Consider the following 16,746-nt stretch of genomic DNA (forward strand, 5'->3'; position numbering starts at 1 on the left):
CAAATTATATTTCATGATATTAACTATTGAGACTCATTACAAAATATAGGTACCATGTTATGTTAGAAATTGAAGTATAGAGTAAATATCATATTTAAACATTATAGAAGGACCAAAATTAAAAAAAAAAAAGAGCTTCACTATCAAAGTGGCACGTGTCAAAAGAGGAAGAAAAAAAATAAGTTAACGATATTAACTATTGAGACTAATTAATAACATTATAAAATATAGAGACCAAATTATATTAGAAATTAAAGTATAAAGTAAATATTAAATTTAAACATATTATAAGGACTAAAATTAAAATTTAACCATTTTCTAAAATGTTAAAAAGAAAAAGATTCATGATAAAAATGCCACCTGTCAAAAGAAGGTCCTTTGGATCTTTAACTAGATAAAATTCGAATGTTTATGCTCAAAATTTGATTTGAGAGTTTTCAATGCTAATCAAACATAAAAAAATTCACTTGAGTAAAATTTAAATTCCAAATAATTTTCGAGTATAAATTATCCGATTAATCAAAGCCAAAAATTACATGAAATTCCGGTTAATCATTCCCTCCAAACCTGAATGAAAGCATCCAAGGAGGCAAGGACTATGTCATCTGGGCTTTTTCTTTGTATAGGAGAAAATGCTCAAAATGCTTTTTCAATGTTTAACTTTGACGTTATTTTTCTTTCTAAGTGCATACTTTAAAATTAAGATTGGTAAAAACCCAATCAAATGCAACCTCAACAAAGAATGACCCTCGTAGGTGCAATCATTCAAGTTCCTACAATGAGGCTCCATGCCTTTTAGTATCCGTGTATGATTCCAAATAACAAACAGGAATATGCAAAGATAAGATGCTGTCTGAATATTTCTTTGGTGCAGCATGCAGCTCATAACGGTTAAGATTTTCAGGTTGTCTTACACGGCTTCTGGTAGTAGTTGAAGGACATGATAAGATCTTACATAAGGAGTGTAACTGAGACTTCTTTCCACTAGATTGGTTTTGTGGTTGATACTTCTGATGATCTTGCTTGAATGCCCTCAACCTTCCTTTGTGGCCTAGCACCAAAGGGAAACTGACCGAATCAGTTGTTTTCAATGAATCACTGGCGCTTTCCACACTTGATGAAGGATGGGATTTTAGTGGTAATCTACGTTGTTTCAATGCTAAAATAGATTCTCGCAATGTAGACGGAACCTGTAAAGCGAAAGATGATAAATATTGAAATCCGCAATATAAAAGCAAGGCAACCTCCGAAAGACTACCTATTCAATTAGCCTAAAGGATTGTGAAAATAAAAGAATGGGCATAAATGGTCATTTCAGTTACAATCTGATATCAGAATAAAGGCTTTTCAGACAAATTCCCTATTCATCAAAGAGTAAAGGCTTCACCTTCATAGACCATTTATTTCTCCACAAGCAAATTAGAGTTAGAACAGAAATGAGAACAAAACATGGAAATAAAAATGAATTGTATAAGAACTTACCACCGAAACAAGGCTGCAAGAAGCAAACAACAATGAAGATGAAGAGAATGGAGGCTCCCTAGGCTTCTTTTCCTTCTGATTGCCAGCAACAGATCCAAAACTGGAAGGTGTAACATCATCATCATCATCCTCTTCCTCTTCCTCTTCCTCTCCGTCTTCCTCTTCATCCACAACTTTGTCAACATCATCTTTGGGAATGGCTTTGTCCTCTAGGTTAGCCACCACAGAAGTATCTTCATCCTCCAGCAATCCCATTTCCATCTTCTTCTCCTCCTCTTTTTCTTTCTTCTTTAGTTCTTCATCCATGTCCTCAATGGCCTCTTCTAAACACAGTTCAGCCTCTATAAGATCAAGTTCCTTTTCAATAAGCTTCATCTTCAACTCACCAGCCTTCTTTTTCTCTTCAGTCCACTTTTCTAGTTTATCAAATCCTGGCTTCAACGCATTTTCTATTGTCGTTATTAGACGCTTCCATATATTATCCCTTTTTTGAATCACTTCCCGTCCATAGAACTCATCAAATCCAAGGGGCAGGAACTTAGCCTTCTTTGGATCAATCTCTTCACCTTCTCACAGGTGGCTGCCAAAATAATCGGACACCATGTTCCTCATCCTCAATGTAATTGATCAATTGTCCAGTTGGGGTATGCAAAATGAGCGGGTCTTCAGTATATATTAGCTTTGACGGATCTTCAGGATCAGGCTCCGGTTCTTTGTTGATAAGTACAAATTCAGGAGTTTCATCTGATCAATAAAATGTAAACATCCATTTAAAAAAACCGAAAAGGAAAAGGATTCTTCATATCACTTTTGGAGACTAAGAAATAATAACAGAAGCGAATAAAGAAATACCTTTCGACCACCAATATTCAAGCTCTGCAGGCATAGGTAACCTCAGGGGAGCTTTATAAAATGAGTTCAGCCACATTTCTCTTTCCTGATCAACTTCATGCACATATGTCTTCCAATAATCAGGAACCTGCCAACAAACATACTTATTTCTTCTCCCTTTTCATAATTGTGGAAAGAATCCACCACGCGAAAGAAAAGCTTTTACTTACTTCGTAGAACTGATTGATAAAGCCTGGTGCCATCCACACATCTTCCTCCTCATAGAAATAGGGGTGTTGAGGATCACCATAAGGGCCCCTCTCTTCCCTAACCACTATACATGCAAACCAAGATAAAAAGTCAAGATTATATAAGGTTAATGTTTAAAATTGTCAGTGATAAAATGTAAAAAGGCATAGGGGTTCCAAAGTATCATGTAGAGGGTAAATCCAAAGAAAGTCATGCATTCAAATTTCAGAGTATAGTCAAGTCAGGCCTTCCGCAATGAGGAACATCCAACATGACAAACTGCACTTGAACTTCAAATCATATTCTAGAGGACCCAGAAAACAAATTATGCAAAACAGTCAACAAGAGGCTCCTTGAATCTCCAAAGAACTTCCTTTTGCACCCAATAAATAGATAAGCAGAAGACTGTGAGGGAGGCTTTTAGCAATGATAACACTTATAAGTTATAACCCGTATTCATCTCTAAATATGAGTATGTACAACTTGTAAATATTCAGCTTCATCACAAACCAAAAAGTTGACCTATTCAGTTACCGCAAGGTACAAAGTTCAGCCACTTCTATTTTCCTTTTTGTTTTCTTCCCTTTCTGTTTTTTACTCTAGCATAGCTCTACAGCCATGATCTAATTAGCACATGCTTGAAACATTGGCATGATTGACACTAGGGGACACAACTCTCATGTCAACCATAACAGACACTTGTAGGGACAATTATAAGAGAAAATTATATGTCAAATATACCTGAACAAGTCGAATTTTAAAGATGTTATGCATTTTTTGTTGAAGAAACTTGCACAGAGATCTATCTTGTTTCCATATATAAAATCTTAGAAGTTACTGTGTCAAACAAGATTTTGTGCTTATGCAAATCTAATAGTTAATAAAGCAAGACTACATACTTCCATCTGGCTTATTAACAAACATCCGAGCCTTAGCAGCAGCAACCTCTGCAATACCAGCATGCATCTGAAAAACTGCAATGTCAGAGAAATACCATAATATAGAATTTATTCCAACCCCCCCCCCCCCAAAAAAAAACTTCATTTTGAACTATTTATTAAGTAGGAAACAAATTGAGAATACCGCTGAAATGTTCTCATCACAACCATCTAAATCCTCCAATAACTCTCCAAAATAGAATCTACCCTGCACCGTTACAAATTATGGAACACAAAAGCAGTCAAGCACTTTTATAAGACAATTTGAGTAGCAGAAATGGTTCATAAAAGTGAAAAATAATATATCATATGTGCATGTAATATAGTATCAACCATTAACCAAATAGAACGATGAATGTTTTGCATTCTCTTAAAACCATTATATCTTAGCATCTTTCTTTTGAAAAGTATTGTACAAATTTCCTACTTTTCAACTATTATGTTACTAGAAAGCATTATTTTAAAGAAAACTGAGGCCTAAAAAGCAGAGGCAAAAACTTGGATGCAGCAACACATACTAAATCTTATGTAAAAATAAATCCACATCTTCATGGAAGAAATGGATTGAATTACGCAAATTGAGACTCAAACGGAACAGTCTATATTTTAAGCACATACATAGATGGTGCGCTCATTGACTTCATATACACCACACCCATGCATTCTGCCATGCTTCCACTGGCCAGCATAGCGGTATCGACCCTTCTCCCTGAAACAGAAATGTTTGTCCTCTTAACACCACAAATTGAGATACATGCCTGCTAAAGTCTCAAAAGTTCGGCAGAAAAAGTAAGATACAAGTGCCTTGCATGATACAATGTAAATGCTCAATATGTGCATGTGCAGATTGGACAATTGGGTAGGATTAGGAAAAGCAACATGCATATTATCAAAAATAAAAATAAAATAAGGCAGATTCAAATGCAATGACAAAAATAATAATAATAAGACAAAAAGAAATAGAATATTTGATGGAGAAACATACGGTTTTCTGCCAAAATGTTTGATCCATATATCACTCTCATAAAATGGTATTTCATATTGCCCATCCGCCAGGCGAATGCTATCCTCAACATCCATCTCTAACCATTCTCTATCTTCTGGAGTCATGAAATCTCTTGATATTATTTTCCCTTCAGCTCGCATTTTTGCTTCAAGCCTAGAAAAATGTGAAAATTCCAACTTCATTGTATAATTTATAATCAATTGCTGAGATTGTAAAACCTATGCTATAATATAAGTGCATCATAAATAGTTCACAAATTGTTACGTACTTGGAACCTGGCACAGGTTCTATATCAGGTATATCAACTTCAACAATCCCATGACCTTCCATATTGTTTTGCAACCATTCACCTTCATACCAATAAAAGGAAGCATCCTGTAAATTTTTTCTTTAAAAAAAGCGTAAGCAGCTCAAAAGTACTTGATGCAACTTAGCCCAATACGGAACAATTTCTAGACCCATAAAACAGAGGAAAATGAAATATTTAAAGAGCAATCTCTGGGTTGAATAATGCAGACGCTGTCATTTCAATCCTAACAATGTTGTCAAGACTCGAGTCACTACAGCCCACAACGTAGGGAGTTTGATATAGTCCACTTTTTTACTAATAAAAAACTTTTAGAAAATAACAATAATAAAATAAATATTTAAAGAGAACTTCAATCGGGCAAGCTTCTATTTGCACCTGCTGCCGTACAAGAAAGGGTCTTCATTGCTTTTATAGTCTAGCACCTTGGTGCTTGACATCACTGACTCGTATAACTACAAACAATCTTATCTGCATGTTTAAGGGTCCTTCAATGCAGGATGGTACTAGAACATAGGTATGAAGAAAGCAGAAAACAGCATTATGATAAAGTGAAGAGATACACATACACAAGAAATCAAGACTGAAGTGTCAAGCATTGACAAACCTGACCAGCCCCTGTTCTGCAACATAAACACCTTTGCCATGAGCCAAATCATCCCAAACCGTGCCTTCATACCTTAAACAAAATGCAGAATGACTATAATGAGTAATCAAACAAGTCAAAGCAAAACCAGAATCAGGCATACCGTTACCCGGAACTTCAAACATGTCAAAAGCAAACTACTGGATTAAAAACGAGTGGAGGGCTGACTTTCAACATAAAGCCACAATTTTGCTTCGTGCAATTGACCAAGTTCAAACTTATCCAAATGCACATTTAGCTACCTCATTTACAAACTCCCCAGACCTAAATAAACTACCATACTGCAATAAAGTTGCATGCCTTAACAAGACAAATAGTAACAAAATGAGGGGAAAAGAGTAAGAGAGAGAGTCGGTTTAACATACGAGCTTCCATCAGGGAAAATGTAGCTGACCCAATTGAGAAACTCCTCAATCCTATCCAACTCTTCAATAACTGCTTTGGGGTTCGAAATATCATAATGATTGTCCGGTATAGCCGGATAAGGCTTCCGATAAGGAACATAAAACGGGGCAATCCCCGGGTCCCGGCCCTCCTTAATCTCATCCCTAACAATTTCCCAATCTTCCTCATCAGCCCAAACAGGGTCCCAACCGGGTTTGGTCATCTCCAGCGGAGCATCCACCCAATACTCCTTCAAATCCTCTTCCCGCCAATTCTCGGGGTCTGGTGGAAAATCCCATAAGTCTTCGATGTAAACGTAGTCTTCGTCTTCTTCCTCTTGGATCCTCTTGATTCTCTTGCTCTCCAGCACCCGAGTGTACCTGCGGATGTTGGTTTCGGGGGTGTTTACGGTTTCAGGTGGGGCCTCTCCGGGTCGGGTGTAAGTGAGGGTTTCGGAATCGGATTCCTCGATGTAGTCGTCAGAGGAAGAGGAGGAGTAGTCGGAGTCGGAGTCGGAGTCTGCGTATTGCTGTTGCGACTCAGTAAGTTGTTGTGCTTGTTCTTCTTCTTCATCATCCTCTTCTGGGTCTTGTGACTCAGTGAGTTGTTGTTCCTCTTCGTTCGACATTGCTTTGCAGTAGAAAGAAGGGAGAGGTTGAAGAAGATAAGGTAGAGAATGTTAAGAAGAAAAGGATCGTTAGGATTGAAGACAGCGGTTTATCATTTCAAAAGGGTTTTGGGCGTTTTGGCATTTTCCATGTCTTTTAAGTGATTTTTGTGGTGTACCTATGTTTGCTTTCTATTTTCATTTTGGTAAGTATAGACAAATGATGTTATCTTTTTTCATGTGAAATTGGTAGATAATAATATTTTACGCATTTTATTAATTTGGTTCTATTTTTAGAAATTTTAATTTTAAATTTTATACATTCTCTTAATTTTAAATTTTTAAAAATTTAAAAAATTTAAAATTATTAAATGTTTGAAAAAAATACATAGAAATTAAAATTTAGCGGGTGAAACAAAAACATGAAATGGATCGAAACAAGGGTACTATTTCAAGGAACGAGGCACAAACAATTTCATGGTTCTAGACAAGATTCTCCACATCTTTTTCTTCGGTTATTAAATGTTAAGTTTTTGGGTTCAATTAAACTTTCATAATGCATCATCCATTGCTTGTGGACTCATTTGCTAAACTTGTAGACTAGAATTATTGAAGAATCATATTTGACACTCTTTTGACGAACATACATTTATTTATATATTTATATGTTTAATTATTGGATTTAAATTGTTAGACTATCCAATAGGAACCTCCATTATTGGATTTAAATTGCTAGCTGGGTATATTTATGTTGACTGCACTGACAGTAGAAAGCAAATTTCTATCTCCATATCAACTATAAAGACTAAGCATATCTTTGCTTGAAGTTATTGTACACAACTTCTCTAGAGGTCACTATGGTGTTAAAAGAAGTGTTGCTAAACATTTCAAAGAATAATATATTGTACCTACGCACATGATTATGAGCCTCCAAGTGTTAGATGTCATGTTGATTCTTCAAAAGTGCAGAAATGATTTAATCATTAGTATTCGTTATATTTAGACCGCAATATCTGCTGAGGAGTCTTTGTACCTAAGCACATGATTATGAACGTCCCGATGCCATGTCGGTTCTTCAAGATTGGAGAAGTGATGGAGTTTTATGGTGGTTTAAACAAATATTCTTGACTTGAAATGCAAGGGAATTTTACCTTTAAACATCAATCTTGGGATTGCTCCATTTACCATGTTTACTTGATAAAAAATAAAAACCAGTTCTCATGATTCATATTCGATTGTTAATGTTTAAATTTTGATACTAATCAAATTCAAGCTCAAATATTAAAGCTCGTGATAGCTCAACTTGCTGTAAATCACAAAGTAGAATTCAAATTTGATTTCCAATATTCAAAAAATTTTCAAGCAAAACCCAAATATCTTCCAAGAGTATAAAATTTTCCCATTTACACTCCTAGTCACAGCACTCCCAATGTGGAATTTTAAATGAAAATAAAACCAATAGGACCAAAAGTATTGAAGTTGATCATTCACCCCAAATCCCAATTGCCTGAATGAAACTTTCGTTGATCCTTCAACTTTCATATAAGAATCAAAGCATCCAAGAAATATTCCAGATGAGATTTTGCTCATCGTCTAAGCTTTTTCTTTGTATAGGAAAAAATGTGCCAAAGCTCAAAATGATTTTTCAATGTCTAACTTTGACGTTATTTTTCTCTGTTTTTAAAAAATAAAAGCCAAGTGTATACTTCAAATTAAGATTGGCCAAAAAACCAATCAAATACAACCTCAACAAAGACTGACCCTCGTAAGTGCAATCATTCAAGTTCCTACAATGAGGCTCCATGCCTTTTAGTATCTGGGTATGATTCCAAATAACAAACCGGAATATGCAAAGATAAGATGTCTGAATATTTCTTCGGTGCAACATGCAGCTCAGAACGGTTAAGGTTTCCAGGTTGTCTTACACGGCTTCTGGTAGTAGTTGAAGGACATGATAAGATCTTGCATAAGGAGTGTAACTGAGACTTCTTTCCTCTAGATTGGTTTTGTGGTTGAAACTTCTGATGGTCTTGCTTGAATGCCCTCAACCTTCCTTTGTGGCCTAGCACCAAAGGGAAACTGACCGAATCAATTATTTTCAATGGATCGCTGGCGCTTTCCACACTTGACGGAGGATGGGATTTTAGTGGTAATCTACGTTGTTTCAGTGCTAAAATTGATTCTCGCAATGTAGATGGAACCTGTAAAGCAAAAGATAGTAACCACTGAAATCTGAAATATAAAAGCAATGCAACTTTCAAATGACCACCCATTCAATTAGCATAAAGAATTGTGAAACTAAACAGAATAGACATAAATGGTCATTTCGGTTACAATCTGATATCGGAATAAAGGCTTTTCAGACAAATTCCCCATTAGTCAAAGAGCAAAGGTGAAACAATAAGACCATTTTTTCCTCCACATGCAAATCACAGAATTAGAACAGAAATGAGAACAAAACATGGAAATAAAATTGAATTGTATAAGAATTTACCGCTGAAACAAGGCTGCAAGAAGCAAACAACAATGAAGATGAAGAGAATGGAGGCTCCCTAGGCTTCTTTTCCTTCTGATTGCCAGCAACAGATCCAAAACTGGAAGGTGTAACATCATCATCATCATCCTCTTCCTCTTCCTCTTCCTCTCCGTCTTCCTCTTCATCCACAACTTTGTCAACATCATCTTTGGGAATGGCTTTGTCCTCTAGGTTAGCCACCACAGAAGTATCTTCATCCTCCAGCAATCCCATTTCCATCTTCTTCTCCTCCTCTTTTTCTTTCTTCTTTAGTTCTTCATCCATGTCCTCAATGGCCTCTTCTAAACACAGTTCAGCCTCTATAAGATCAAGTTCCTTTTCAATAAGCTTCATCTTCAACTCACCAGCCTTCTTCTTCTCTTCAGTCCACTTTTCTAGTTTATCAAATCCTGGCTTCAACGCATTTTCTATTGCCGTTATTAGACGCTTCCATATATTATCCCTTTTTTGAATCACTTCCCGTCCATAGAACTCATCAAATCCAAGGGGCAGGAACTTAGCCTTCTTTGGATCAATCTCTTCACCTTCTTTCACAGGTGGCTGCCAAAATAATCGGACACCATGTTCCTCATCCTCAATGTAATTGATCAATCGTCCAGTTGGGGTATGCAAAATGAGTGGGTCTTCAGTATATATTAGCTTTGACGGATCTTCAGGATCAGGTTCCGGTTCTTTGTTGATAAGTACAAATTCAGGAGTCTCATCTGATAAAGAAAATGTAAACATCCATTTAAAAAAACCAAAAAAGAAAAAGAATTCTTGATATCACTTTCAGAGACTAGGAAATAATAACTGAAGCGAATAAAGAATACCTTTCGACCACCAATATTCAAGCTCTGCAGGCATTGGTAACCTAAGGGGAGCTTTATAAAATGAGTTTAGCCACATTTCTCTTTCCTGATCAACTTCATGCACGTATGTCTTCCAATAATCAGGAACCTGCCAAGTGCCAACTAACATACTTATTTTCTCTCCCTTTTCATTATTAATGGAAGAATCCACCATGCAAAAGAAAAGCTTTTACTTACTTCGTAGAACTGCTTGATAAAACCTGGTGCCATCCACACATCTTCCTCCTCATAGAAATAGGGATGTTGAGGATCACCATAAGGACCTCTCTCTTCCCTAACCACTAGACATGCAAGTCAAGATTATATAAGGTTAATGTTTAAAATTGTTAGTGATTAATGTAAAAAGGCATAGGGATTAGGGATTCCAAAGTATCATGTAGAGGGTAAATCCAACAGAAAAAGTCATGCATTCAAATTTCAGATAAATTATACAGAACAGTCATCAAGAGGCTCCATGAATCTCCAAAGAGCTTCCTTTTGCACCCAATAAACAGATAAGCAGAAGACTTCAACGGAGGTTTTAGCATCGATAACTTATAGCCCATATTCATCTCTAAATATAAGAATCTACAACTTCATCACAAGTCAAAACGTTGACTTATCCAGTTACCACAAGGTACAAAGTTCAGCCACTTCTATTTTCCTTTTAGTTTTCCTCTCTTTCTGTTTCTTACTTGAGCAGAGCTCTACAACCATGATCTATATAGCACAAGCTTGAACATTGGTTGGCATGATTGACACTAGCAGACAGAACTCTTGTGTCAACCATAACAGATGCTTGTAGGGACAATTATAAGAGAATTATGTCAAATATACCTTATGTATTTTTGTCGAAGAAACTTGCAGTGTTGAGAACGTGGGAATAGGACCAAGTCACTGGGTGATTAACAGCAACCCTGGAAGCGATGGCCTTCCCTTTATCACTATTCCTAGAACAACCTATGGTGATTGATGATCAACTCATCGAAGGGAGACTGAAACCTTTAGGGCTCATTTAGAGAGAGACCTAGATCTCTTAAAAAATAGATAGAAATTCTGCTTATGTTTTTATTCTCCAATAAGTCCTTAAATAGGGATTAATTACATAAAACTATGTTTCTAGAAGGAAATAAAACAACTAAATCCTAATAATGAAAAATAGCTTAAAATAAACTAAACCCAAAGTAAAAGTAACGTAAAATAAAAAGTAAATAATTTTACTTTAAAGACTTAAACGGATGCCTTTTTCCTCTTATATATGCAACCAATAAAAGTGTCCACAACATACAGAGATCTATCATGTTTCTATGTATAAAATCATAGAAGTTACTGTGTCAAACAAGATTTTGTGCCTATGCAAATCTAATAGTTAATAAAGCAAGACTACATACTTCCATCTGGCTTATCAACAAACATTCGAGCCTTAGCAGCAGCAACCTCTGCAATACCAGCATGCATCTGAAAAAATACAATGTCAAAGAAATACCATAATATAGAATTTACTCCCCCCCCCTCCCAACTTCATTTTGAACTATTTATTAAGTAGGACAAAATCTAAAAATACCGCTGAAATGTTCTCATCGCAACCATCTAAATCATCCAATAGCTCTCCAAAATAGAATCTACCCTGCACCATTACAAATTATGGAACACAAAAGCAGTCAAGCACTTTTATAAGAGAGTTTGAGTAGCTGAAATGGTTCATACAACAAGTAAAGAATAATATATTATGTGTGTATATATATAGTATCAACCACAAACCAAATTGATCGATGAATGTGTTTCATTCTCTTAAAAACATTATATCTTAGCATCTTTCTTTTGAAAAATTTTGAATAAATTTTCTATTTTTCAACTATTATGTTACTAGAAAGCATTATTTTTAAAGAAAACTGAGGTCTATAAAGTAGAGGGCAAAACTGAGCTGCAGCAACAACTATTGAATCTTATGTACACTACATCTTCATGGAAGAAATGGATTCAATTACACAAATTGAGACTCAAACAAAATGGTTTATATTTTAAGCACATACATAGATGGTGCGCTCATTGACCTCATATACACCACATCCATGCATTCTGCCATGCTTCCACTGGCCAGCATAACGGTATCGACCCTTCTCCCTGAAACAGAAATGTTTGTCTTAATAACGCCACAAACTGAGATATATACCTGCTAAAGTCTCAAAAGTTTGGCAGAAAAAGGTACAAGTGCCTCGCATGATACAACGTAAATGCTCAATATGTGCACGTGCAGATTGGACCATTGAGTAGATTAGGAAAAGCAACATGCACATGATCAAAAATTAAAATGAGGCAGATTCAAATGCAATGACGACAATAATAAGACAGAAAGAAATAGAATATTTGATAAAGAAACATACGGTTTTCTGCCAAAATGTTTGATCCATATATCACTCTCATAAAATGGTATTTCATATTGCCCATCCGCCAGGCGAATGCTATCCTCAACATCCATCTCTAACCATTCTCTATCTTCTGGAGTCATGAAATCTCTTGATATTATTTTCCCTTCAGCTCGCAATTTTGCTTCAAGCCTAGCAAAATGGGAAAATTCCAACTTCGTTGTATCATTTATAAATCCATTGCTGAGATTGTGAAACCTATGCTATAACAAAGTGCATCATAAATAGTTCACAAATTGTTACATACTTGGAACCTGGCACAGGTTCAATATCAGGTATATCAACTTCAACAACCCCATGACCTTCCATGTTGTTTTGCAACCATTCACCTTCATACCTATAAAAGGAAGCATCTTGTAATTTTTTTTTCAGCTCAAAAGTACTTGATGCAACACATTAGTCCAATACAGAACAATTTATGGAACCATAAAAGAGAGGAAAATGAAATATTCAAAGAGCACTCTCAGGGTTGAATAATGCAAACGTGATCATTTCAATCCTGCCAATGTTATCAAGGGCACAAGATGCACTCAAGTCACTAGAGCCAAGCAGGTAAGGGATTTGATATTGTCCACTTTTTTATCAATAATAATAATAATAATAATAAAAGAAATGCAAGAGTACTTCAATTGGGCAAGCTTCTATTTGCACCTACCGCCGTACAAGAAAGCACACCTAGGTGCACCAGCCAACAGGTATGTGACTGATCTAATGTGCCTTGCCCGAAAGGGTCTCATTGCTTCTATACCCTAGCACCTCAGTGCTTGACATCGCTAACTCCTACAACTACAAACAATCTTATCTGCATATTTAAGGATCCTTTGATCCAGGATGGTACGAGAACATATGTATGAAGAAAGCAGAAAACAGCATTATGATAAAGTAAAGAGATACAAACATACAAGAAATCAAGACTGAAGAGTTAAGCATTGACAAACCTGACCAGCCCCTGTTCTGCAACATAAACACCTTTGCCATGAGCCAAATCATCCCAAACCGTGCCTTCATACCTTAAACAAAATGCAGAATGACTATAATGAGTAATCAAACAAGTCAAAGCAAAACCAGAATCAGGCATACCGTTACCCGGAACTTCAAACATGTCAAAAGCAAACTACTGGATTAAAAACGAGTGGAGGACTGACTTTCAACATAAAGCCACAATTTTGCTTCGTGCAATTGACCAAGTTCAAACTTATCCAAATGCACATTTAGCTACCTCATTTACAAACTCCCCAGACCTAAATAAACTACCATACTGCAATAAAGTTGCATGCCTTAACAAGACAAATAGTAACAAAATGAGGGGAAAAGAGTAAGAGAGAGAGTCGGTTTAACATACGAGCTTCCATCAGGGAAAATGTAGCTGACCCAATTGAGAAACTCCTCAATCCTATCCAACTCTTCAATAACTGCTTTGGGGTTCGAAATATCATAATGATTGTCCGGTATAGCCGGATAAGGCTTCCGATAAGGAACATAAAACGGGGCAATCCCCGGGTCCCGGCCCTCCTTAATCTCATCCCTAACAATTTCCCAATCTTCCTCATCAGCCCAAACAGGGTCCCAACCGGGTTTGGTCATCTCCAGCGGAGCATCCACCCAATACTCCTTCAAATCCTCTTCCCGCCAATTCTCGGGGTCTGGTGGAAAATCCCATAAGTCTTCGATGTAAACGTAGTCTTCGTCTTCTTCCTCTTGGATCCTCTTGATTCTCTTGCTCTCCAGCACCCGAGTGTACCTGCGGATGTTGGTTTCGGGGGTGTTTACGGTTTCAGGTGGGGCCTCTCCGGGTCGGGTGTAAGTGAGGGTTTCGGAATCGGATTCCTCGATGTAGTCGTCAGAGGAAGAGGAGGAGTAGTCGGAGTCGGAGTCGGAGTCTGCGTATTGCTGTTGCGACTCAGTAAGTTGTTGTGCTTGTTCTTCTTCTTCATCATCCTCTTCTGGGTCTTGTGACTCAGTGAGTTGTTGTTCCTCTTCGTTCGACATTGCTTTGCAGTAGAAAGAAGGGAGAGGTTGAAGAAGATAAGGTAGAGAATGTTAAGAAGAAAAGGATCGTTAGGATTGAAGACAGCGGTTTATCATTTCAAAAGGGTTTTGGGCGTTTTGGCATTTTCCATGTCTTTTAAGTGATATTTGTCCTTTCAGTTTTGGGTAAATGTACTTTTTGGTATCTAGATTTACTTTTGATGTTGGATTTTGGTAATTATGAATTTTCTTTTTTTTTGTTAATTAGATAAAAAGGATTATTTTAAAAGTCAATTATGGATTTAGGTCGTTTTTCTTAAATTTAGGAAAATAGATCGAAAAATAAATCAATTTTTGAGAAAAAAATTGAAAATGTGTCCTCTAGTAAGCATTTTTTTTGCTGAGATAGCAACCAAGAGAAGCATTTTCTGTTGAGGTGGCAATTATGAGGTTGAAAGCGTGCCTTGTAGGACCATTGCATCACTCGACTAGATTCATGCCTAAACTTGAACTGACATATAACTCGATCAAATTTGTGCATCTCGACCATTGCAAAAACTATCAATGGCACTTTGATGTGCCAAATATTACGATTCGCCAAAAATTCAGTCAAATTAGAGTATGACATCCATTCAAACTACAGTATGAAATTATAAATTTTAGGGTTAAATATAAAATTGGTACTCAAACTTGTACATTTCTCTCATATTGGTACTTTTATGGTTTTTTATCCCAGATTGGTACCCAAACTTGTTTTTTCATCCACTATATTGGTATCTAAGCCTAACGGTGTTAAATTTTTGCTGATATGGCAATGCTGGCCACTTGCATGCTGCCACATGCCACTCTCTTTGGCCTGAAAAGCTACCCCTTTAATTAATTTCCATTTCATTTTATTTTCATTTATTTTTTTCCTTTGAATTTTTTTCCCCATCGTCTTATTCTACCTCTTTGGCTGCTGCAACTTTTTTTCTTCTTTTTTTTTTTTGCTTTTTCCTTTCTTGTTTTGCAATGACAATCAACTATTTTTTTACACCAATCTTTTCCTTCCTAAACCTTAAAACCCTTCTCTTCCATTTACTTTTTTTTGTTTGTTTCTCAAGAAAAAAATCTAGTTCACCTCTCTTCCTCAACCAAACACTTCTTCTTCACAACAAATTTTGTTGAAAAAAATTTCGATCACCATTCAATAGTGTATCTAACAGTCTCGTGAACTTCATCTCATGAATGCTTTGAACCACATGTAGACAACAAAGAAGCAAAAAAGTGCAAAAAGACATTTCCTACCATATAAATTCTAAAGGGAAAACTATTGCTAATAATTTTAGTAATAGATGAAAGTTTATCACCATCTTTTTACACAATAGACATGATGAATACCATGTTAAGTGCAAATAAGCAATGGTTATTATTTCTCCTTTTTTTTTCAGGTTACTTTCCATGACTACAATGGTTCAAAGAATTCAGAAATAAACCTTCCTCCACGAAACATTAATGCTCAATCTTCACCTCCCATTTCTCTCCCCATTAAACCCTCAAACCCCAACACCAAAACCCCAAATTTACCAATTAGCTTTTATTACAACACCCTACAACAACCCATAAACCTAAACTCAGTCCCCACTCAACGATTCAATTTGAACTCTCAAAACCCTTTTTGAAATAAGTTCCATGTTTTCCCAAAACAAAACCTATCCTTGTTCTCTATAAACCCAAAATCTTCCTTTTCCAAACATATATTGAAAAAGGTTTTGATTAAACATAAATAAGAACCAGAGAAGAAGCTTTTGATTAAAAAATTGAAAGTTTTTTAGATTTGAAAATCTGAGAAAAAAAGAAATAAAAGAGATTTGAAAAGTCTAAGGAAAAAAAGAGATGAAGTTGAAGAAGACAAAAAAATGTTGACATTTTCGATTGTTTTCTTCCTTTAATATATGTGTTATGAACAATTAACATAAAAAGATAGAAAACGAAAAATTTGGTAAAAGGAAAAAAAGAGAAAAAAAAAACAAAACAAATAGAAGAAAGGTAAAAGATGGAGAGGTCTGTTAAAGATGGGGAAAGGAAAAAATAAATAAATGAAAGGGTTTTTAAAATATAAAATGAAATGAAAAATAATTAAAAGGAGACAGCTTTTTAGGCCAAAGAGAGTGACACATGGCAATGCGTGAGTGGCCAATGCAAAAGGGGAACTTTTGATAAAATTTCGAGAGTTTCATGCTTTTCAGGCCAAAAAGAGTGAGACATGGTAGTGCGTGAGTGGCCAGCGTAAAAGTAAAACATTTGATAAATATCAAGAGTTTCATGCGGAAGTGGAAAAACAATTAGATTTATCCATAAAGAATCTTTGGCCTGAACAATGTGGGGAATACTTGTCCGACAAGTTCTTAGGATACCTCATAGAGTATGAGATTTTATCCTGGTTGATTGCACCGTGTACTCCACAATAGAATGGCATAGCTGAGAGAAGGAATAGAACCTTGCTTGACATGGTTCATTCAATATTAAGCTATTCACAACTCCCTACTTCATTCTA

The 16,746-nt window shown here is 36.0% G+C and overlaps 1 protein-coding gene and 1 pseudogene across 1 annotated transcript; both read right to left on the reverse strand.

The window, feature by feature from the left end:
• Window positions 1-645: 645 nt before the first annotated feature.
• LOC107954157 (protein TIC 100-like) lies at window positions 646-6,615 on the reverse strand (annotated as a pseudogene).
• Window positions 6,616-8,088: 1,473 nt separating this feature from the next.
• LOC107954158 (protein TIC 100) lies at window positions 8,089-14,397 on the reverse strand. Its single transcript, XM_041097579.1, has 11 exons — window positions 13,585-14,397; window positions 13,181-13,252; window positions 12,490-12,579; window positions 12,201-12,374; window positions 11,850-11,940; window positions 11,381-11,443; window positions 11,208-11,274; window positions 10,015-10,118; window positions 9,799-9,925; window positions 8,945-9,690; window positions 8,089-8,651 (listed from the first exon to the last, which is right to left on the reverse strand). Exons 1-11 carry the CDS (start codon window positions 14,229-14,231, stop codon window positions 8,238-8,240), a joined length of 2,595 nt encoding a protein of 864 aa, XP_040953513.1. The 5' UTR covers window positions 14,232-14,397; the 3' UTR covers window positions 8,089-8,237.
• Window positions 14,398-16,746: the final 2,349 nt, after the last annotated feature.

Source organism: Gossypium hirsutum, chromosome D07, assembly GCF_007990345.1.
Source record: "Gossypium hirsutum isolate 1008001.06 chromosome D07, Gossypium_hirsutum_v2.1, whole genome shotgun sequence".
Classification (NCBI taxonomy): Eukaryota; Viridiplantae; Streptophyta; class Magnoliopsida; order Malvales; family Malvaceae; genus Gossypium; species Gossypium hirsutum.